General features: G+C 41.8%; 1 protein-coding gene across 6 annotated transcripts in view; it reads left to right on the top strand.

The window, feature by feature from the left end:
• The first annotated feature begins 2,460 nt into the window (after positions 1 to 2,460).
• PRDM5 (PR/SET domain 5) overlaps positions 2,461 to 24,108 on the top strand; it is a 193,889-nt gene continuing 172,241 nt past the window's right edge. Inside the window, exons 1-2 of one of the 6 annotated variants that reach the window (XM_087866426.1) lie at positions 2,461 to 2,729; positions 21,749 to 21,832. In XM_087866426.1, the coding sequence (XP_087722552.1) occupies positions 2,637 to 2,729; positions 21,749 to 21,832 (177 nt within the window). In that variant the 5' untranslated portion in view covers positions 2,461 to 2,636. Of the gene's footprint in view, positions 2,730 to 18,413; positions 19,776 to 21,748; positions 21,833 to 24,108 lie in introns of those variants that run through there. The other 5 variants (XM_087866427.1, XM_045799061.2, XM_045799062.2 and 2 more) reach the window with 5 other exon arrangements.

Genomic DNA, 24,108 nt, shown 5'->3' with positions numbered 1-24,108 from the left:
ACATAACACGCAACAAAAAGGGAGATATGCCAAACAAGGGTCATCAGTGAATGAGAGTTGTGTCAGACCAAGACCAGAAAACATTTCTTTTTCTCTCTAATGATCAAAAGCTGTGGAAACTTCTGTGCCCAAAGAGACATGGCAGAGCGTTTGACTGAAAAGCCAATGTGGCTTAAGGGCCAGAGCTGAAAGGCTGTGCCTGAAAAATGGCTGAGTGCTCTGGGGAAAATGCCATGACCACCCTCTGGATTGTGATCTGGTTCCAGCCGGGCTCCATGGACCTGGTCTGGTCTGGCCTGGGTGTAGCACTGGCTTAAAGGACCCCAGGGAAACCAATTTAGTCCAGATTCTTTGGGGTACAAGTGAAATTTAGGCATATTATTCATTCACTAGTTTGAAAATCTCAGATTAGCCTCAGAATTGATTTTAATCAAGAAATATTTACTGAACACCTATTACGTGTTTCAAGGCCAACTAATTTCAAATTCCATTCAAATGAACTATTTATTTATTTAAAAGATTGTATTTATTTATTTTACAGACAGAGAGAGAGGATGTGCTCACATGCGAGCAGGAGAGGAGCAGAAGGACAAGCAGACTCCATGCTTGGCCCAACTCCAGGCTTGATCTCAAGACCCTGAGATCATGACCTGAGCTAAAACCAAGAGTCCAACGCTTAACTGACTGAGCCACCCAGGTGCCCCAAACTGTATTTATTTATTGATTCATTTCCACCCTACAGAAGGTTAGATAGTATCTTCAATGGTGGGTCAAAGGGATGGAAACTCAGAGAATAATTAAGGCATTGTTCTTCCCACCCCTGACAAAGCTACCCTTACATTTTTCAAAAAGAGGATCATTTATTCTATTCTTTAAAATCTCCAAGTATTATTATATGATTTTAATAAAATTCTTCTCTTTAAGAAATTAGGAACTATTTTTGTTCCAAGGCTTTTCTTAGTCAAGAAATAGAAATCATTTCCATGGTGTGTTTGTGTTGCTGAAAACAAGACAACAGGCTCAAAATGGAGTCATTTATGCTAAGCTCCATGTTACCAAACTGAGATTCAACTTAATTACTTTTGGCTCTTATAGAAATGCAATTTTAAACCAGTCAATCAGGAGTTGCCTGATGAGCACTAGATAGGTAATCTGCCAGATGGATACCTGCCATCACCTAAAAGAAAGTAACCTTGCAACAGCCAATCTGCTTTTTTGTTTATTATAATTTCCTTGTTCTTGCCTCCTTCTGCCTGTAAAAGTCTTTCATTTAGTACAGCTCCTAAAGCTGTTTTCTGTTTGCCAGATTGCATGCTGCCCTATTTGTGGATTGTTGAATGCAGTCAATATAATCTTTAAAATTTGCTTAGTTGAATTTTATTTTTTAACTATGTGGTCGTTAATGTTGTCAGAATTATTATTATTTTTAATGTTTATAAGCATCACCAAATGTTTTTAGGAACATCAAATGAGTTCCAAAAGAGCTCAGGGTGGAAAATTATCAAGAATATCAAGAGAAATGAATAGAAAGCTCCTAGTTTGTCTTAAAGGAGAAAATATCCTTTTAAAATTTCTTCTGAGCAGTACCAAACTTTATTAAAACCACTAAAACAAGACTTCTGTTGTTTTATTGCTGTGATACAGGATTCTATTGTTGGGGCGTTCCCTCCCATCTCCCCCTCCTCTTCTGCTTAGTTCTGAGGATCTACGACTGGTCTGGTGATTTCCAAGCAAGAAAGGACTCAGGAATGGTGTAACTTGGTTAGTGTTACGAACTTTCCCTGGGTTACAGAGCCATACGAGAACTAGTTTCTGCTGGATTTAAATATTAAATTGTTCGCGACAAATTTTGGATTAACTTGAAATGGATTCGTTGCAGACTGTGTACACCCCCCTTCTCTGTCCTTTAATCACCACACTTACTGATCTCCTATGAATTCAAATCCCTGAAACAAGCATAAAAAAAAAAAAAAACGATTAACTTAGATGTGAGAAGCACCCAAAGTTCCTAGTCCGCAGGGTTGGTTTTCGGTAGCCGGGCAATAAACATACTTTCAGAGTCTGGAATTCCATGAAATTGTTTTGGAGGATGCCCCCAGCTGTGTCACGGTCATTGCGTTTTGCATCTAAAAAGAGTAAAATTCCCCGACTTGGAGTACTACTAGCTCGGCGGGGGAAAACCCAGAGCTGGACAAGGGCTGGTCAGTAAGTCGCCGCGCCGGGCGCGGGGAGCAGGCGGGTCCTCTCCTCGCGCCGGCCTCTGGGTTTGAGGCCCCGAGGTCAGCTCCGCTCCCGGCACCGCGCCCGGCGCGGGTCCGAGCCGCCAACTTTGGGCCAATCAGCGCGCGGCGTCTCTGAGACCGCAGCGCCCCGGCTCGCGCCCCCCGCGCCCCCGCGGCAGCAATGGCAGCAGCGGCCGCGGCGGCTCCGGGCTGAGCCAGACCCGGGACTAGGAGGGGCTGAGCCGCGGGGGATCCTGGAATCGGCGGGGAGGTGGGGATTCTGGGAGGAAAACTACATTTCCTCCTTTCCCGCCGGCCTCTCCCCTCCATCCCAGCACCCCAAATTTCGATGTGTCGCCGCCCGGGCGCAGAGCGCTGGTGCTGAGCGAGGCGGCGGCGGCCGCGGCCGGGAAAATGCTGGGCATGTACGTGCCGGACAGGTTCTCCCTGAAGTCTTCCCGGGTTCAGGACGGGATGGGGCTCTACACGGCCCGCAGAGTGAGAAAGGTGGGTGACCCGGCGGCAGCCTGCGCGCCCCTGCTCCTGCGGCGCTCAGTGCGCCTCCCGGGGTCGCCCCTCTGCCGGGCGGGGGCTCCCCGGGCGTCGCTGCCGTCGCCCTTAGCCGGGGTGGGCCGGGAGTCCCGCGGGAAGGCCGGGGCTGCCAGGGCGGCCTTCGCCTGCCCGCGCCTCCCGAGAGGGCTGCGCCACGTAAGTGCCCGCGGGGCGCGCTCCGCTACCGGCCGGTCCAGGGGCGGACCTGCCGCGGGCCGCCCTGCGGCAAGATGTCTTTCCTTTCCCCTGCAGGAAGTGAGTCCGGATGGAGCCTCCCTCTTCCTCAGTTCGGGGAGTGAGCTGCGTCTTTGCGTTGGCGGAGCCGCGCGTGGGCGGGTGTCTGCTTAGGCGCGCACGCAGCCCCGCCGCCGCTTTTCTTCCTTTAGGATGAGGAAATGTGGCCAGAAGCGCCTCTCTGTCTCTACAGGGATTGGGAGGCGGCGCCCGGAGCGCAGTTCCACACAGGCCTTAGATTCTCATTCAGACTTGCAGAAGTTCTTTCCCTCCTTCCAAAGTGGGTTTTGTGGATCCTGGCAGATGCCAACTGGATAATCTTAGAATCTCTGATCTTTTTTTCTCTGCCTTAAGATTTTCTGTGACTAGATCTCTCCTTCCAGAAATTTAGACGCACATGAGCAAGGCAGGCACATTGCAGTGTACCTGCGGGAACGGCCTGGAATGTTGGATGTTGAAAGCAAAGGCTTAGGAGGAGAAATTACTGGAAAATTCCAGACCTTTGGAGTTGATGAGACCTGTGTTACAGCTGTTTCACAGGATATGTAAAATCTGGAATCACGAAGGCAGTGGTGAAGTGCTCAGGGTAATGAGCCATCGTTTGTTGAGCAAATACTTTCGGCCAAGCCAGTACTTGGAACTTGACCTACATTAGTAACGTCACCAGCACAACTCCCTTGAGAACAGTAATCCTCATGTAAGAGATGAAAAAACAGAAGTACTGCATGGTTAAATTTCCTGCTAGGTTAGTGAGTTAGGCTTCAAGTCCATGGCTTCTGGGTCCAAAGCGCATGCTCTTTTCAGATCTATCCCTGCCAGGTACCCCCTCCCCACCCCCCCTCCTCCGCTCTCTCCCTACAACAGAGATTTTGAAAAATGGAGGTTTGGGCAAGAGCAGGCTTGTTTAGCAGAGGTATGCTAGCAAGAGGTTCACAGAATGCACCCAGAGACACAAGGATGCTTTTCATCTGGGTATAAATCTCCCTCCAACCTCTCACCCAAAGAGCAGGGGGGGAAAGGGAGCCCCGAAGCACCCTTGACAACATGACCTAAAAGAATCTCCTAGGATAAGACTGGAAGAAGCAAACCCCATATTTACTTTTTCAAATGGGGGTTTAGAAGAATGCTCAAAGGTGAAAACCAGGAATAAACACTTTTTCTGAATTTGAGTTGAACTGAATAGATGTTTTTGCCAAATAGGTAAATGTCAAAGTCAACATTCTTTCAAGGCAGAAGTTGAAATTCTGCATTTAATCTTTTCTCACAGGATGTGAAAATTCCCAAATGGGTTTTTTTTGAGGGTCTTAGGTTTAAGTGTAATCACTTAAAAATTAAACACAGTTCTTATTTTGTTATTAATAGTTACATATTAAAAAGTTATACAATATTAGAATTATTACATAATTCCTAGTTGTCTTATAATACTATTTAGGTTTTTAGAAACAGCTGACCAATGTACTTTATTTTGATACTTTTATAAATTCCAACTTATTTTTCCATGTACTTATTTGGAAGGTTTTTATTATTTTTGGGTATAGAATGAACTGCTTCCAAAATCTCCATATTCTGTTTATTATTGCAGTACTAAATAGACACCTTTTCCTGCCTCTTGTAATTTCTACATGTAAAACCCATAGAGATTTTCATCCAGATGAAATCTAGAATGCTAATCTATATTTCAGGTGAATATGCAGATGTTTGTATTGAATTCAAATGACACATTATTAGTGATATAATTTAGTTATGATCACAAGATATTCAGTCATAAAGTCATTGATCATGGACAGGTTCATTGATGCCAGAAATGACCCAGAATTAGGCTTCAGCTCCTTTGCCTTCCAAAGGCCGAGGACCACACTGAAGCTGAACAACAGATTTTAACTGAGTGGTCAGGTGAAGCTAAATGCCCATGCGTCCTTACCTGTTTGCAGTAGTTTCTCGATTCTTAAATATTTTCCAGGTTACCTTTAATGGGTCTGCTGGCCATAAATCAAGGATCAAGGGGCCTGAGAAGACAGTATTTCAGCAGTTAAATTAAAGACCCTGCTTTAAAGTTAAAGTTTTCATATTCTTGGAATATATTTTAGAATGTATCGGGTAATATATATATATATATATATATGTTGAAAGTTACAAATTTTTGTCACACTTTTTTTTTTTTTAAAGATTTTTTATTTATTTATTTGACAGAGATAGAGACAGCCAGCGAGAGAGGGAACACAAGCAGGGAAGTGGGAGAGGAAGAAGCAGGCTCATAGCAGAGGAGCCTGATGTGGGGCTCGATCCCATAACGCCGGGATCACGCCCTGAGCCGAAGGCAGGCGCTTAACCGCTGTGCCACCCAGGCGCCCCTATAACACATATTCTCATATAACATTTCGTTTTAAAAAAACAGTTGCAATTCAAGCCATCTATTGATTTCAAATTCAAAGCATCTAATCCAGACTTGTACTGAAGTTGGGGAATCTTTTAGATACTCCACTCCTGCTATATTGATCAGGTCCCTTTGAGATTTCCTTTACAATGGGTCCCCTTAATCCTTTTTTACGTCCACCCCCCCTTCCCCCCCCTCCCCCCACGCAGTGATTTCTAGAGTGTGGTCCCTGCGCAGAATCACCTAATGCTCTGGCTCCACCTTTGCCCTGCTAGGTTTTTCCTTGGCAGTTATCTTTTTTTTTTTTTTTTTTTTTGCAGGCCTGCTGCCTCTCTCTCTATCCCCCCCTTTTTTTTCTTTTTGTATAAAGTCTGCATAGTGACAATAAAGTGAAAAGGAAAGGACCTGCTTTCCTTTCTTCCCATTATGGAAATTAGAGGTTAGATGAGGAGAAGGTCCTCTGGCAGCTATTTCTGTGTAAGCCATGAATTGTTCTTTGAGAAAGAATGGATGAGACTGTTGGAAGGGCCTTGAGTAGAAAAAGGATGCCTGAGTTTTTTCATGGTTATACACATTGCGATTTGCTAATGACGAGGATAGGTGGACACTTTTGCCTGCCGTGTGCCAGAGCCTGTTCTAAGTGTCTCCTGTGTGTTACCTCATGAGCACAGGTTTAATGCTTCAATGAAGATGTGGAATTTTAGATTATAAAGTACAATGCAGATTAAAATTAATATTATTACTTAGAGGTAATACATGAAATATCCATACAAAAAAAGTTAAGCAAACAAATACCTTAAGACATTGCATTTTTTAATACCGTGACCATTATTCCCCTTCATGGCCAATGAGATTAATCAGTGGATGGTGATGGTTGACATTATGCTTGGAACCCAAAATGTGGACAGGTGAACCGCATGGTTCCTCCAAGCTCTCAGATTCTGTGATTTTATGGAAAGGGTTAAGGCAGGAGCTACAGTACTACCAGTCTTCCTTCCCTTTGGGTCTGTTGCAGGCAGTTGGTTTTTCTTCCCCTCTGACTTTCAGTCCTTTAGCCATTCATACGTGGCAGGTGCTATGCTAGGCTCTGGGGGTACACAAGTGAGCAAGACAGAAGTGTTCTTCGTCCACAAGGAGCTTGTTTTCTTGTGTGGGGAGATAGGCAGTAAAGAAGTAAAAAAGTAAAAATTATCATGAATATTATCACAATAATTTCAGCCTGTTTATCTGGATTGATTTTGCTGGGCACTACATTAGGTGATGAAATTGCTGAATTAGAGTCGTTTTTAGTCTGGTCAGGGAGACAGCAAAGGAAATAGTTTTCATCCGATCTGACTGGTGCAATGACATTCAAGCAAATGAGGTGTGAAGCTGTGGGGTAAGAGGTGCTGCAGGAGTTCAGAAGGAGAGGAGACCCCCCCCCCCCCCGCCATTGTCATTATAGTAAGTGATGAGAAAATGCGGCAGGAGGCTGGAATCAAAGAGGGCTCTATGGAGGAGTGAATTTCTTGGGGTTAGTCGAATTATTATTGTTGAAATATCTTTCGTATTGAGCATTTTAACTTCACACATCTGTTGGTGTGACACTTCAAGTAATGGCTGGGTGACAGAGACTAAGTGGTGGACCCGTGATACCGATTTCTATGAGTCTGATCAGATTTTGTGCTCTGAATCCACTTGGGTGGAGTTGAACAGTTTGTAGGTAGAATTGTTGGGAATAAAACAGAAGCAGTCCTTTAAGGGCTAGTAGCCCTTGTGACAGACCGTATTGCAGACGAAGAAAGTTGCTTAAATACTTCCACTGAGGCACCACCTTGGAGACTGGCAGCCTGAAAGTGTCACACACAATCACCCATAATGCAGTCTGGGTTTTCTGTTTCCTATGCACTTGTGTACGTTCTCTCATTTTATTGTACGACGGTCTTCGAAGGTTTATTCTTAACCCCATTTTACAGATTACATACTTGCTGGATCATTATATTTTGTCAAAAGTTTTGCAGTTGCCCTTATGCTGACCTTTAAATTTTTTTCCCTTTCCATTTCATTCTTCACTAGCAGGCTAAAGGCATTCTTCACTACCTGATCAGATACGTAGTTCTTTTCCTTTATATCTAAAAGCCCTTTAACTTGTATAAGCTTGAGCTGGGTTTGTATTTTTAAAAAGAACCAAAGACTAACAGGAAAGCTGAAGAAAAGCTGAAAAGGAAATAACTAAATATAAATGAAATAAAATTATGTCTCTCCCAGATTTCTGGTCCCCCAGTTCCAGAAGAAGCAGTAAAGAGCATTGCCGAGGCCTGTCTATACACCAGCTGCAGTGAATTGACCCCGCTGGGGTAGCTCTGTTCCTGGCTCCCTTCCCTCTCGACCTTGTGCTTTTTTGCCCAGGTGGCTGCTAAGTGGCACCCTGTGCCCATGAACCCTAGGGCAGTGTCCCAATCTAGTTTGCCTTTTTCATGGACAAATGCAGGTTCCTAATTCAAACTTTGTCAGATAAACTGGGATTTTATACACAGCTACTTTTCAGGACATACTATATTGACTGCTGGGGTATGAGTTTCCTGTTACTACTGTAAAAAATTATCACACATTTAGTGGCTTCTGGAGAATATAAGTCTAAAATGAGTGGGCAGAGCTGATTCCTTCTGGAGGCTCTAGAGTCTACCTCCTTGTCTTTTGCGGTTTTCTAGAGGCTGCCCACATTCCTGTGCTCATTCCTTTACCCCATATCATTCTGACCTCTGCTTTTGTGGTCGCATTTCCTTCTCTGACTCTGACGCTTCTGGCTTCTCTTGTAAGGACCCTAGTGGTTAGATTGGCCCAACCCAGGTAATTCAGGGTAATCTCCCCATCTCAAGATCCTTAACGTAATTACATCTGCGCAGTCTCTTTTTATCAGGTAAAGTAACATACGGATTCTGGGGATGAGGATGTGAACATTTTTGGTGGGCCATTATTATCTTACCTGGGCTCCAAAGTATAATTCTTCCTTGCCTAGAGTATGTGGAACATTTTACGATGACTAACGGGTGAGTCCTTCCCCACATACTGGTCCTGATAAAAAGTACCCATTGCAAAGCTACCACGTTGATGAATATTCTGCCTCGTTTTCAGTATTGATTCTGGAGAAGATCTTCAGAGTTCTCATTCATGCAATAAAACCTGGATGAGTGGTTCCCTTATAACGGGGAGGAACAGGTATATTTATAGAAGTAGAAAAAGAACTTCGGAAGTAATGGAATTTACCCATTTTTGTTTTACAAATGATGACACCGAAGCCCAGAAAAACTTCACGTGGGGCCTTGCAGCTAACAGCTACCTCTCAAGCTCCTTTCTTCCATAATGCCAGCTCCCTCTCTTTCAAATCAAGGCGAGCGCCTTGGTTCTCTTTGAGGAATTTGCAGTAAAGACATTTAGTGAGGTCAAATCCCAAGTGAAAAATACCTGAAAGAAAGGTTCAAATCTGAGTTTATGAAAAGAAAATAAGCGGGGGGGGGGGGGGGGGAGGGGAGGGGAGCAAGTTGTATAGGGTTAGAAAAACATGTGGGAAAGAGGTACCCTGTAAAGAAAATTAAGTAAAAACATAGAGGAAAAATCACCATGCGTAGATGTTAATATAAGGGGACTGGATTTTGTTGAATAAAGTGTTTTGTTGATCAGCTTGGAAGGTGAATCTGGTGAAGAAACAATGGATCTTTATGCTAGGGCTAAAATTCTGCCAGTGAACGTTTGCTTAGATTTCCTGGTGGCTGATGATAACTAATCTGGAAACATAATCAGTGGGAAAATCATCACCAGGATGCCTGCCATATGTGCTATCTCTTTTTTATGTTTACACATTTACCCTGTAGGATAGTGACTCAATGCAGCTTTGTATTTCCTGGTGTTATTATAGATTTTAAAATGTATAACTAATCCACTTAAACTGAGGTTTTCTCAGAAGCTTCATATTTTGCTTATTTGTGTGTGATAATAATAATGACAGTTAATTTTTTCAACAAATATTTATTGAGCATCTGAAGTCGTTAGGCACTGGGCTAGTTGCTAGTGACAGAAGGGTGAATGACTGAGACCACAGTCACTGAATGCGTCCCACAGTTCACATGGAAATCCTACAACAAGCCTACACGGTGGCCATTATTATCCTTGTTTTATAGATGAGGGGATTGATTTTGAGGAAGGTTATGTCAGTAATAAGTGGATTAAACAGAATTTGAACTCAGATCATTCCATATATCCTTCTCACTGAAAAAAGAAATTTTTTTTCTCTACTGATAAGTGCTGTGTCCATGCTCATATAACATAATACGGGCACACATCCACTCACACACTTTTAAAATATTATTTTACAAAAATGAGAGAAGAGTAAACTCATTTCATCATCAAGCATTTCTCATTTAATGGTATCTTATGGGAATCCCTTCAAATCATCTACTTTGGCTGTAGTTTATTATTTTTAATGACTGAATATATTTTATGCTGTCAGCATACCACAACTTCCATTTATTCAGATCGTGTTTTACACAGTTATTCAAGATTTATCTTCATGACCAAAATCTGTACTGGCCATTATGACTACAGTAGCAAGCAAAAGAGAAATTATGGCTCTTGTGGAGCTTGTGTTTTACTGAGAAGAGACAGAAGCTAAACAGTGGACATATTAGATAAATTTTACACTACCTTACAATGTGATAAGTGCTTCGGAAAAAAGAAAAAGTAGAGCCAGGTATGGAAGATTTGGCAGAGTGCGGGGACACGGGTGTGGGGATGTTATAAATAGGTGGTCCAGTGAGTCCTCACTAAGCAAGGGAGGTTTGCGTTGTGACTTACAGGATGGGAGGAAAGTTGACTTCTAGGGGAAAAGCATTCTAGGCAGCAGCTAGAGCGAAGGCTCTGAGACCGGAGTTTGTTTGCTGTCCCAGGACAAGGAGGCCAATGAGGTTGGAAGGGAGTGAGCAGTGGCCGAGTAGGGGAGGAGGTCAGAGAGTTAGTGAAGGGAAGTGTACTAAGAGCCACATTTCTTTCTTTCAGGCCATTGTAAAGGTGTCGACGTTCCTTTGAGTGAAACAGGGAGCTGCTGCAGGGTTTTGAGCAGAGGAGTGACATGATCTGACTTGAGTTTATCAAGGGTCGGCCGCCAGGCAGGTGTGTAACCTGGAAGACTTGTTAGGATTCTGTTGCAATGATCCAGCAGAGAGATCCAGCTAAGAGATGGTGGCTTAGACCAAGATGGTGGCAGTGTGGCGAGTTTAGTTTGAAGATGTCAGTGACAGAATATGCTGATGAGTATGGAGGAGAGAAAGGGAAGGATCGACGATGAGTCCAAGGATTTTAGCCTGAGAAGTTGGAAGGCCTGGCTTGTCTGTTGTCAACAACTGAGATTGGGATAGATTGTGGGTGGAGCAGGCTTGAAAGGGGAGGATTAGGAACTCAGAGGAAGGCAAGTTGATTTTGAAGTTTCTGTTAGACAACAGAGAGGGATGTCAGAGAGGAGGTGAGATATATTTGTATATTTTTATAATATAAAATAAAACCCGGGAGAGGGTTCCTATTCCTTACCCAATGGTAGAAATCCTCTTATGGTTATGGTGTATGTTCCTGAGCCTGTATTACTTCCTAACTTTCTTCTAGCAGCAGTGGATCTTTATTCGTGTTCTGGGGATGACAGTGTGCTACTTTTCTGGCAGTGGCTCAAGACTTCTCCTCATTTGGAAGAAAGGTCAGGGCAGGAGGTGTGGGGTATTGTGCCATTCTTGCAGGAGCTGCTGTTCCCCTCTTGCATGCCTGCAACACCGAGGAGTCTCTCTGTTCTCCTGTCTGTGTCCCAGTCTTTCTTGTACGGGAGACTCTTCCTTGGAGAAGAGTCTGCCAGTGTGTGTGAACTCCCCTTAGGTCTGGGGCTTCCACGGGCTCTATACATGCAGGCTGTCTCACACGCATCCTTTGGCAGACCACTAAAATGTTAGTTGATTTCTTACCTGCTTCCCTGGTGGCTGGCCGCTGTTCCTTCTGTCATCTGCCACAGGTAAGCTAGTGCTCTCCTCAAGAAAAGTTATGGTTTTGTAGTTTGTTGGCCTTTTGTATTATTAGGGTAGGAGTGATACTCTTTTTAAATTTTTGGTGGATATTTAACTTAAAAAGTTTTAAAATTAACGGCACTTATTTTTATTTTTTTTAAAGATTTATTTATTTTTTTTTTTGAGAGAGAAAGCATGAGCTCGAGGGACAGAGAGAGAGGGAGAGAGAACTTCAGGCAGATTCTGCACTGAGCATGGAGACCAACATGGGCCTCGATCCCACGACCCTGAGATTATGACCTGAGCCAAAATCAAAAGTTGGAGGCTTACCCAACTGTGCCACCCAGGCGCCCCTAAAATTAATGGCATTTAAAAAAATATTCTTACATTTATTTTTATTTTGTTTTATTTCATTTCAAATTTTTATTTGAATTCTAGTTAACATATGGTAAAATTGGTTCCAGGTATAGAATTTAGTAATTCATCACTTATACCCAGTGCTGAACACACGTGCCCTCCTTAACACCCATCACCCATTTAGCCTCTCCGCTGCCCACCTCCCTCCATCAGCCCTCAGTTTGTTCTCCATAGTTAAGAGTCTTTTATGGTTTGCTTCTCTCTCTTTTTTTTCCTTTCCCCTATGTTCATCTGTTTTGTTTCTTAAATTCCACATGAGCGAAATCATATGGTATTTGTCTTTCTCTGACTTATTTCTCTAAGCGTAATACCTTCTAGTTCCATCCATGTTGTTGCAAATGGCAAGACTTTGTTCTTTTTGATGATGGAGTAATGGTCTGTACCACATCTTCTTTATCCATTCATCAGTCAATGGAAATTTGGGCTTTTTCCATAGTTTGGCTATTGTTGATAAGGGTGCTATAAATATTGGGGTGCATGTGGCCCTTTGAATGTAGAAAACCCAAAAGACTCCACTTATTATTTTTATTACTTAATAAATTAATCACCCACTTTACGGGGCGCCTGGGTGGCTCAGTCGTTAAGTGTCTGCCTTTGGCTTAGGGCGTGATCCCGGTCTTCTGGGTTCGAGCCCCGCATCAGGCTCCTTCGATGGGAGCCTGCTTCTTCTTCTCCCGCTTCCCCTGCTTGTGTGTCCTCTCTCGCTGGCTGTCTCTCTCTCTGTCAAATAAATAAATAAAATCTTTGAAAAAAAAATCACCCACTTTAGTTCTTCATGCATATATAATATACATATGTATTATGTATATAATACATATATATTTTTTTGGTGAAAAGTTTGTTAATTTTTTAATTATTTTGATAAAATATAGATAGCCTAAAACTGGCTATTTTAAGCACTTTTTATTGAAATATAAGTAGCATACAATGTTATATTAGTTTTAGGTATACAACATGTTGATTCAACAATTCTGTACATTACTCAGTACTCACCACAATAAGTGTAGTCACTGTCAGTCACCATACAATATTATTGACTGTATTCCCCATGCTGTACTTTCTATCTTCATGACTTATTGTATAACTGAAAGTTTGGGCATATTTAGTATTTTTATACTTCTGTTTTCTCACTCTTATATCATCTTCATAAATATATTTTTTATTACTATATAATGCTCTGCCTTATTTTGTTTAGTGCATTCAGCAATTAACTTAATTCTTGTTTGATGTTGACACTATTGCCTTTCTGTGTATCTCTGTCTACTCACGTAAATTCACTTTTTATCATTTTCTTTTATATTTTATAATCATGTAGCTAGATTATATTTCCTAATGTGGTATTACAGTCTCTCATTTAATAAGAGAATTTAACTTGACCTTCTTATGTAGTGTAATGGCTGATATAGCTGATTTCATTCTTGTCATCTTTCTTTATGCTTATTACTTATTTTATATTGTAACTTATTTTTAAATTTTCCTTATTTTGCTGTCTGTTCAAGTCACTGTTCATTCTTTTCTCCCCTCTGATCACTTTGTTAGTTCTACTCTTTTTCTTTAGTGATTTACTTACTCTTTCCCTCTTTCATAATCAAATGGGTGTCATTTTATCCGATAGCTAGAGCTCAACTATTTTCCCACAAACACACAATTTCTTCTATAAGATGTTCCATTTCCTTCCTTCTTCCCTCTTCTCCTTCCCTCCCCTGCTGCCACACCATGCTGTGCAACTTTTGGGATGCTTTTGCCTTCCTGCTGGCTTTCCCCAACAATCCTTAAGTTCCATGAAATGGTGTGTCACTTAATAGAATTTCTTTTTAAAGTGTGTCCCTCTTGTTTCAAGAGTTGTTAGTTACCCTATGTAGTCTACACACCCTATTACTTGTCATTAATTTTGTGTGTATATACACCAGCTACTCATTTTCGTTTGCCATCTTCTGTCCCCTGTTCTGATTCCTTTTAGTTAGTGACTGTCTGTGATTCTTTTTCTCATCATCATGTGGACATATTCTCCCTGAATCTGTGTATATCATCAAGTAGCTCTCCTTCCACCTGACTGCAAAGGACTTCCTGACTGGCTAAGTGATTTTCACGTTAGTCTATTTCTCTTTCAGCTCATTCTCTAAAAATATTCAGTTGGGAAATCATGCTTCCCCCCCACCCCCCGCCCTCTTAAAAGAGTGTGTGTTTGTGAGTGCATGTGTGTGTGTGTGTGTGTGTGTGTGTGTGTGTTTGAGGGCTCTACTTGAATCTCTAAATTTCCTTATGCAATTGAGGTATTCCTTTTAATTAAAGTAGTCTGTCTCCTGTAGAAGTTCTATTTTACAGAGTATGGTTCTCATTTTTCTGCCTGATCTTTCTCTCTCAGGTGGCTGGGCCCCTTTGTATATAGGCAATCTGCCTTGGTTGTTTTATCGAAGCCCAAGACTGTTCCTCGGCTGTCTGGGCTGTCTGGTCTCCTTGTACTTTCCTGGACTCCAAGCATGGAAAAGACTGTGGGCTGTGGCCCCCTCCCCCATCTCTGACTTTCAAAATGTTCTCTGCCTTCCCTAGTTTCCAGTCCTCAGTACTGGCTCTTCTGCTATTTTCCAGTTTATTACTTAGTCCACTGGAGAAAATGCTTCACACTTGTTCTTTGCCAAAACCTAAGGCTTCACTTACGTTCGGTTTGCCGTACACACTAGTAGCAGTTGTTTTGCTCAAGAGAAGCAAGTGACTTAGGGTTGGGGTTAACAGGAAGGTGCTATATCCATATACCCAGCATCTCTTCTTCCTCACAATTCTCCTGCATTTCCCATTTCATATTTATTTTATAAGGGACTCCTTTCATACAGAATGATTCTGTAATGTCTTGGGCACTAGTGCATTTCTTTTCCTTGACATTTGCTATCTCAGCTGAGAGTAATAGAGACAACTCCAGTAATCTAAACCTTGGGGATTATGTTCTCCCTATAATAAGAAGTTGGCATATAGGCATTTACTGCTATCAGTTCAGTGGCTTAAGATGTTGGGGTGGAAGTCTGCATTCTCTTGGCCTCCAGATGGCTGCTTTAGCTCCAGCTCTCATGCTTTTATTCCGGGTGGGGAGAAGGAGGAAATAACCAAAGCCCTAGGATGTACTTGCCAGCTGACGTAGTCCTCCTGTTGAGAGCCTTTGTGGTAGGTTCATATAATGATTTCTGCTTGCATGTTGTTAGCTCTCTTCCCTATTTAAGTGGGAAGCTGGTAAATGTTTTTCTACCTACGTGCATTATTACTCTCAACAAGGTCAGCATTCCAGTACTGAGGAGTATGGATATAGCATATAATGAGGCAATTTATCTCTGCCCCAACAGTAATAGTAGGGAAAGAAGATTGGATATTTTTCATACTGAACTTTTTAGAAACACACTTTGTTGAAGGCCTAATTGTACTTCGAGAGCAGCACATGGACCGTAGTTTAACATTGAAATATAATTACGTTCTAAGTGGGCCCTTAGACTCCTTCTGTGAAAAATGATCATTATTTCACATATGAATGATTCAACTGCAGACTGATTTACTTCAATATAATTTATTTCATTTATATGTATAAATTTTTTTATTCGCTGAGCCAGTTCGAAGTAAATTGTAGACATTATGACAATTTTTCCCTCAGTATTTCTGTATGAGGACATTCCCCTAAATAGCCATAATATCATTTTAACATCCAACAAAAATAACAGTAATTTCCTAACGTCTTCTAATTCCAGCCCATATTCAAATTACTCCAATTGCCTCCAAAATGTTTTTATAGCTGTTTGTTTTTTGAACCAGGAGCAAATCAGAGACCACCTATTACATTTGGTTATATCTATCAAATCTGTTCACGGTCTCCCTTTTCCTGTTCCCCTTCTTAATAACTGACTTTCTGAGGAGATCAGGCTAATTGTGGAGTATCTCACAATCTGGATTTATCTGATTGTTTTCCCAGGGCTTTATTTAATGTGTTTCTCTATCTTCTGTATTTCTTCAAATCTGGAAGTTAGGTATAGATTATTTTACTTTTTTTTTTTTTTTTTTTTTAATGCACTGACATTGTATACTAAACACTTCTTCCTACCCTCAGGATACTTTTTACATTGCAGTAAAGAGTGCAGTGTGAGCTGTGGGCATCGCAGGAAGCATCCACTTCCCTCTCATAGGTGTTTTATCCCTGCGCTCTCTTTCTAGGTAGCACGGGTCTCCCCAGGTGCTGGGGAGAGACAGGACAAGGGGGAAGAGGTCTGCGCGTGTTCACTCGCCCTTTTGCCCGTGGAGGTGGCTGGAGAGTTCTGCAAACACCCCTCTCACGTTCCTATGACAGACACTGGGGAATGAGGGGCTGGAATGGTTTACCTCAGACTGCATTATAGCAGGGGTATATAATGTCTGGTTTTCCCCACTGTTAGTAATGCCAACACTGGGGTAACCTGATTTTTCCATTTAAAAGGGAACTTGTGCTTAAAGCAGTAATCTGTGAGCTGATACTAGATGAATATCTATTTCACTATCAGCCTTTTACCTAATGGTCTTAACATCCATTGATGACCCTTGCCTGAATCAGTTACGTTTTTAGGGATTTCAAAATGGTGATTTCATTCAAATAAGTAGTGCTTCTTTATTATAAATTAGCATTCCTCTGTAAAGAAGAGCTTTCCCTCTATTGGTTGTTGTCTGGTTCTCTTGATCTAGGGTATTATTGAAAAGGTAGGGCAAAATGGTAGTTCTTTCCCTCTACTGACTTTTTAAAAAAGATTTTATTTATTGGGGCGCCTGGGTGGCTCAGTTGTTAAGCGTCTGCCTTTGGGTCAGGGCGTGATCCCAGCGTTCTGGGATCGAGCCCCACGTCAGGCTCATCCTCTGGGAGCCTGCTTCTTCCTCTCCCACTCCCCCTGCTTGTGTTCCCCCTCTCACTGGCTGTCTCTCTGTCAAATAAATAAATAAAAACTTAAAAAAAAAAAAGAGTTTATTTATTTGAGAGAGAGAGAGCATGGGGTTGGGAATGGGCTGAGGGAAAGGAAAAAACACGCTCTCCACTGAGCAGGGAACCCAGGGTGGAACTCCATCCCAGGGCCCTGGGATCCTGACCTGAGCCCAAGACAGGTGCTCAACCAACTGCTACCTGGCGCCCCTTTCCCTCTACTAATTTTAACAAGTTGTTACCCTCCAATGATGGCAAATGAGGTTTAAATTTTTTTCTCCTTCTCAGACAATCATTAAGAATTAATGTGTTTATGTGTTAATGTGTTTCAGTCACTTACTGTTTTGTTCTCTTTGATTCTCAAATTGTTCCAAATTGGGCCTGTGGAAGCTCTTTCTAACAGAATTTAAGAGCTGGCAGGAATCTTAGAAATCAGGTACTCCAAATCCCTAAGTTTTATAGGTGAGGAAACTAAGGCTCCGAAGTTTGTGACATCCTGCTGTGTCACAGCTAATCAAGGGCAGAGCAGGGATTAGGATCCAGATCTCTCTTCTTTTTTTTTTTTTTTTTTTTTTTTAAAGATTTATGTATTTATTTCTTAGACCAGAGAGAGACAGCCAGCGAGAGAGGGAACACAAGCAGGGCGAGCGGGAGAGGAAGAAGCAGGCTCCCAGCGGAGGAGCCTGATGTGGGGCTCGATCCCGGAACGGCCCTGAGCCGAAGGCAGACGCTTAAGGACTGCACCACCCAGGTGCCCCAGGATCCAGATGTCTTGAAGCCTCAGCTAGTGCTTTCCCCACTGTTCTAAGAGAGAGATCTGTGGTAAATCTTGCTTTCAACTTTTGGCTAATATTAAGCGAAATGAGAGAAAATGGGCCATGTTTATAATCATTCATTTTTTGTTCATTGAAAGTTATTGTCTGGTCCAGTGGGTGGTCAATTGAATAGATTAATTATTTGCTTGTTTAGAAATAGCAGAGAAGCACCATTGTGGGCCGGGCATTGGGCCAGTCCGAGAGGTGAGTTTGCCTTGAACGGTTTGCTGTCTACAGGTTGAGGTTGTCTTGAAGTCACACTTTATTTGACCCGCAGAGTTTTGAAAGCTTGGAATTCATCGCCAACAGAGACAAGTAGTGATTTCATGTACACATTTGAGTTGTCAGCTTCTCTGAAATATTTGCAGATATCTAGCAACATTAGGTCCCCATTGTGATATACCAACTTCAGCTTCAGTAGAAAAGCTTAAGTGGGCCTGCCCTTCCAGCTTGCCTCTCAGTCCCTCCCTAATGTGTCCTTTACATGTTTGTTGTTGGATGACGGATGTCGTGCTGCTTTCCTGCCTGACCATGTAAGCATTTGATGTAGTGACCCCTTAGATAACTTGACGTAAAGAATTCTAGGAAAATTCTTGCAATGAAGGTAGCGTCAATAATGTAGGCACACACGAACATCAAGGAAATAGTACAGCTGACGGTTTTCCTGCTGCTAATAGGAGAGCTTCAGCAGCTTAATCACAGAGAGTAAAACCAATGATGTCAGCCAAAAAATTTTGAAATTTTCAAGAAGATAGTTTGAAATATTGGTTTTCTTCCTGTCATTAGTTGTAAACCTTACCTTAGGTGTTAATTATGCTAATGCATATGTATATATAATTTTTATTATAATGAATCATATGAAAAATGTTCATTTTGTAGGTTGAAAATGATCAAATATTGGTAATTTCGTATGGTTCAACTAAAAGAAAAGTAATCACATATATATGGGGTGTGTACCCCAAACCTTCCTTTCACAAGTGTGTTAACCAAGCAGGTTTGAAGCCCACTGAGGTAGAAGAAGCTTAATCTTAGGTTAGAATTCCCATGGGAAATGGTTGGTGAATAAAGCAGAATTTGCAATAAAATTACAATTAGAAGAAAGTACGACGAACAAGAGGTTAGAGAAGGGGGGGATAGCAGGTGGTAGGCTCCTTAGGGGAAGGCTTCAGAGTGAGAGTGAGTCTGGTAAGTACAAAATCTTCATCTAAAGTCAAATATAAATTGTTTTAATTATCTGCACTGTTTCATACCATATGTGCTAAGGATAATGAAGAGTTGGCTATTAACATTTTTGTAATCTTGCAGCTACAGAATCTCAAGTCTAGTTGATCAGATCATGCTAATATACTCACTGGCATACCTAATAAATTTGCCTTCCCCGTGTATGTTTTAATGTCAGTGTTTTTCAAACTAGATGGCAAGCCATCACTGAGTTGTGAAATTAACTTATGGGGTCAGAACTAGTATTTTTAAAAAAGTTAAGTGAAGTAGTGTATAAAATATAGGCTTGTGTTGTACAGAGTAAGGGTAGTACTGTTTCAAGAAATTTATAGTTTAGTTTTATGTGTGTGTTTCTATGTGTACATGTGAATATGCCAAGCTGAGATGCAAACTTTATTTCTTACTGTGGGTTGAAGAAAAAAGTTGAAAGCTATCTTATTCTAGTTTGGTATTTTGAGTTTATGATAGAGTGCTTGCTCACTCTTACTAGTGAGGCTTTAAAATCTGAGTCCTGATTCTTATTTTGAATTTTCAAATCTGTAATTCTTTTAATAATCTCACTAGACATTGCAACCAAGCAGTCTTTTCAACTGATTCCAGTGCATTTATATGGGTTTCCATCCCTCCTCTTCAGTCCTTTGAACACTGCTGCATTGATTGATTCATTTTCTCCCCCTCCCAGTTTGTACTGCAGAGACAAACTACCGGCATGGGTAGATCAGTTGCATTGGAAAGTGTGTACTTAGATTACTACCTCCTGCAGTGACTGATAAACACTAAATATGTGGCTATGAAAAGATGAACTACATGCATTAGTACCAAATCCTCAAATTTATTACCAAAAACACACCTTATTTTTTGGTCTGCCTTCCAGATTGGCTTTAACAGCGGTCCATCAGTTTCTTCACTCAGTTCAAGAGTCCGTGTGTTGAGTGACTACTATGAGCAAGGCGTGGCCCACAGAGTTGCTAAAGGTTGTAGTCGATGGGAAGTGAGAAGAGAGGGGTGAGCTGCCTGGGCACTGGGTCATACAGTCGTGAGGGTTTTGAGTGGTGGGTGGCATGGTGAAGCAGACCGTGCCTGAGCAGAATAGACCACTGCTTCCTAAGCTCTTCTCTAATCTTTGCTGGGTGGTTGACCCTAATCGAGCAAGTTATTTAAACTGTTTGATTCTCCGTGTCCTTCATTGTTAAATGGGGAAATTCTCACATAGGGTTATTTGGAGTGTGACCCACAGTAGTTCAGTATATATTAATTGCCCTCCCCTCTTCTTTCATTTCTTTTTTTAAAAAAGATTTTATTTATTTATTTATTTATTTATTTATTTATTTATTTAGTGAGAGAGAGTGCATGCACAGGTGGGGGGGGAGGGGACAAACAGTGTGGGGAGGGAGAGGGAAAGAATCTCAAGCTGACTTCACTCTGAGGGTGGAGCCTGACCCAGGGCTCTATCTTACCACCCTGGGATCATGACCTGAGCCTAAATGGAGAGTACGATGCTTCAGCCAACTGGGCCACCCAGGCGCTTCACTTCTTTCATTTCTTGTACAGCTTTTCTTAACTGCCATTAAATACTGGTAAGGTCCCATGTTGAAGTGAAAAAATGATTACTTTTTCAAGGAAGGCATCTTTGGGGCCGTGGTAGCTGCCTGAGAAGTGAAGTGGCTAGTGAGGCATGACGGGTAGAGGAGGCAGAGCTGGCTTCTAGCCTCTGCAATTCGCTTGCTAAACTTTGTGTCAAGAACTCTATGCTATTTTAAAGAGCAGTCTTCCTGTTTCTTTGATGTGCTTGTGCCTGGGTTATTTAGGGTGATAATCTCGATCCGAGGGCCCTCTGTAGCTATTTTTTGTCCCTAAATTAACATTAAGGAATAGGCCTTTGGGTACTGCTGTTTTTTTCTAGCTTTTCAGGACCTCTTCTCTTTATTTGTAAAATGAGGGGCTGGGTCAGTTAGCTGTAATTCCTTTAAGGTTTAACATGTTACTATTTCCAGGAGTTGGGTTTTCTGTTGTTCATTAAGTCATTTGTATTCCTCAAAACATTGCCTTGGTTGGTGGTGGTTTTTCCCTCCAACAATGTTTATCAGAGTTCCCCTGCAGATGTTGGAGTTTTCTTCCTTTGAGGAAGGGAAGGGTTCCCCTGAAGACTAGGCCCAGGGAGGTTGGAGGACTCTCACAAAGGCACACGTGGCTCTGTGTCCTTCTGCACACGGTTTACAGACGGCCTGGCTGGACAAACCCAACCCTCTCCCTGGCTCTCCAGTCTCTGCTTTGGTCACCTTAGTTGAGAAAACAATGGAACCTGCCTCACAAGTAACCGCAAGAGCCAGCCACCTGTGCTTCTCGCTGGGAACTTGTCAGAATGCAGGTCCCCATGCCCCACTCCCAGGGTTTCTGATTTTAATAAGCCCAGGATTCTGAATTTGAAACCAATGTCCTTGTTGATTCTCATGCCAGGTGGGCTCTAAAGCCTGCACTTTGAGAAACTGGTTTACAGTGTGCTGCCTTCGCTGTTGGAAAGATTGGCAGGGGAATTTAAACTTTATTTATGAACGCTCTTCCTCTGAGAATGGCAAACCTGTTTCTTTCTTGTTCATAATTGGGATGAATTTATGATTTTTATGGAAACCAGGTGATTTTCTGCCTGGTGGGCTTGTCTCTCAAGTCAGGCAAAACTCAATGCTTGTCATTTTAAGACTACTTGCCAGAGGCCTTGTCAGAATTTGAATGTTATGCAATTTAACCCTTTTATGTTGGCTCCTGTATTGTGGATTCAGGCTCTTAAGCTAAAAACAGATTAAGTTGGATTTTAAATATGTAAATATTTTGTGTTGTGTAAATTAGTTAATACTTTAAATGTGTCTCACCCATTGGGCATGAAGGTTTGGAGAAAAAAAATTTCCAGAAAAGAAATGAGTTTATTTTTGTTACTTGATTATTGCACTAAACCCCCTTTCAATGTAATCATCACTACTCAGGGTGAAAAGTTTGGACCGTTCGCTGGAGAGAAGAGAATGCCTGAAGACTTGGATGAAAATATGGATTACAGGTTGATGTGGGAGGTGAGGATGTCATTGTTATTTTAAATATTTAATGTTTTTCTTTATACTATTTAGTACATTTACAAGGCTGTTAATAGGTATTGATTCCAGTTGACTATTTAAACGCTGGAATGTTTCAGTTTTAAGGGACCTGAGTAACTTGAAAGTTTAGCATTAAAAAAATACTGTTGAAATATTTTACTAGATAATTCTTCTAGAGCTCTGAAGTTCATCATTGAAAAGGAGTTTTCCATGCATAAGGATGTTTGGATGTTAAAATAAGAGTGTTCTTGTACTGGATTAAGAATTCAATTTCAGTAAATGAAATTATACTTTAACTTTTATTTCCCAATTGTAGTTCTGATTTCTTAGAAACAGTTCTGAGCTCCTTGTTGAAATGAAAATACCACTTTAAAATGTACCTTACCTATATTTCAAGAAAATGTGACTTTGTAAACAGTCTTTTGCAATCTGAAATTTCCCTAATGCAGGGATCTGTATACGCAAATGTGCATCTGTCTGAGAATTTTCATCCTAGTTTATACCAAGTATATTTGTTGCTGTTCTTTTCTAATCATCAGAAAAAGAAGGGCCTAAGGGATAGAAATAGAGAAGTAAAGTTATAGGGATTGTTGAAGCAAAAACTTGGAAAAAAGTCAGTTCCAAGAATTGCGTGTGGTGGGTTCCATGAGTAGGGTGGGAGCTGAGCTCTGTGTAGGTGGGGCTGAGAGAAGCAGGATCAGTAAATCAGAAAAGGGAAGAGTAAAGTGGTCGAGAGTTACATATAAAAAGTCTCTGAATGTGTGTTTATCAGTTCGAGTCTGCAGAGCGACAGAACCAATAGGATGGAGATATATATATATATATATGTATATACTTCAACGACTTGGCTCACATGATTGTGGGGTGGCAAGTTGGAATCTGCAGGGCAGGCTTACAAGCTGGAAACTCAACTAGGAGCGGACGTTGCCGTCTTGAGACAGAACATCTCTGGCAGGCCTCAGCTGGCAGTTAAGGCCTTTGACTGATTGCATGAGGGTCGGCCATATGCAGCGTTGGCCGTCATCTCCTTACTGACAGTCAGCTGATGTAGGTGTTAACCACATCTGCAGAATACCTTCACAGCTACGCTTAGAGTAATACAATAACTGGCTACTATAGCCAGCTTGACACATAAAGCCATCACAGTGTGTTATCTGCAAACAAAATACATTTTTTTTAAAAGATTTTATTTATTTATTTGACAGGGAGAGAGAGAGAGCACAAGCAGGGGGAGCAGCAGAGGCAGAGGGAGAAACAGGCTCCGCACCGAGCAGGGAGCCAGATGCAGGGCTTGATCCCAGGACCCTGAGCCAAAGGCAGATGCTTAACCGAACTGAGCCACCCAGGCGTCCTAAACAAAATACATTTTTAACCATCATCCATATTGCTGAAACTGCTGGTGGTGGGGAACCGTGTGTGAGGAAGAGATTCTTGAAAGGTTTCTACAGTGCAGGTGATGGAAAACGGAAATTCATAATACAGTCCTCGCTAGAAGTGGAAAATGTTACTGATTTGCCTAATTTAACGTGCTGCTTTAGTTGTTTATGTTTGTGAGCGGGAACATATTTTCAGTGGCTTTCACTATTTTTCTGTAAGGTCTTAATTTTCTCAGCAGCTAATTTTTTTTTTTTTTTAGTGTGATGGGTTAATGTTTTGCACAGCTGGTTATGAGGCACTGTGAAGCAGATAATGATCGTAATTTTTATTTTGAAAGAAAGACTTGCCTATAGGAAACGTAAGCAGGCTGCTTCTGAACTGTTCTGGAGCTGACAGTGCAGCAGTGGATCATCTGGTTTTATATGACTTATTCCCATGGGTCTTTAATGTCTTTACATGAGTGCTTGTTTTCACACACCGGTGCCCAAAGAACTATCGATTTTGTACGTTGTAGGTTCAGGTAATGTTACATGCACTTAGTGATTGCTATTTTCTATTTTATTTTACTTCTTATTTAATATCCGGGTTTTGAATAAGTAATATTTGTACTTTTTATGCAACTCGGAAGAGAGTTGATGAACAATCGCCCCTTGATGAGCCTGCTCTTTTCAATTAAGCCCTTTGATCCTTTTAACCCCTTAGTTCATGTGTCCTTCTACTCCTTCCTCTAGTCCTTCCTCCTCGTAGTCTGGTTTTCAGTTTGGATTTTTAGCCAGTCTTTGCTGGGGTGGGGGTGCAGGACAGGGGAACACCTGCCCAGGGCAGGGGTGCAGGACAGGGGGCAGGGTGCAGGACAGGGAAACCTCTCTCAGTGGTTC

The sequence above is a fragment of the Ursus americanus genome, chromosome 13, assembly GCF_024610735.1.
Source record: "Ursus americanus isolate L20-20 chromosome 13, mUrsAme1.1.p, whole genome shotgun sequence".
NCBI classification, from domain to species: Eukaryota; Metazoa; Chordata; class Mammalia; order Carnivora; family Ursidae; genus Ursus; species Ursus americanus.
This window is presented reverse-complemented; position numbering and strand designations above follow the sequence as displayed.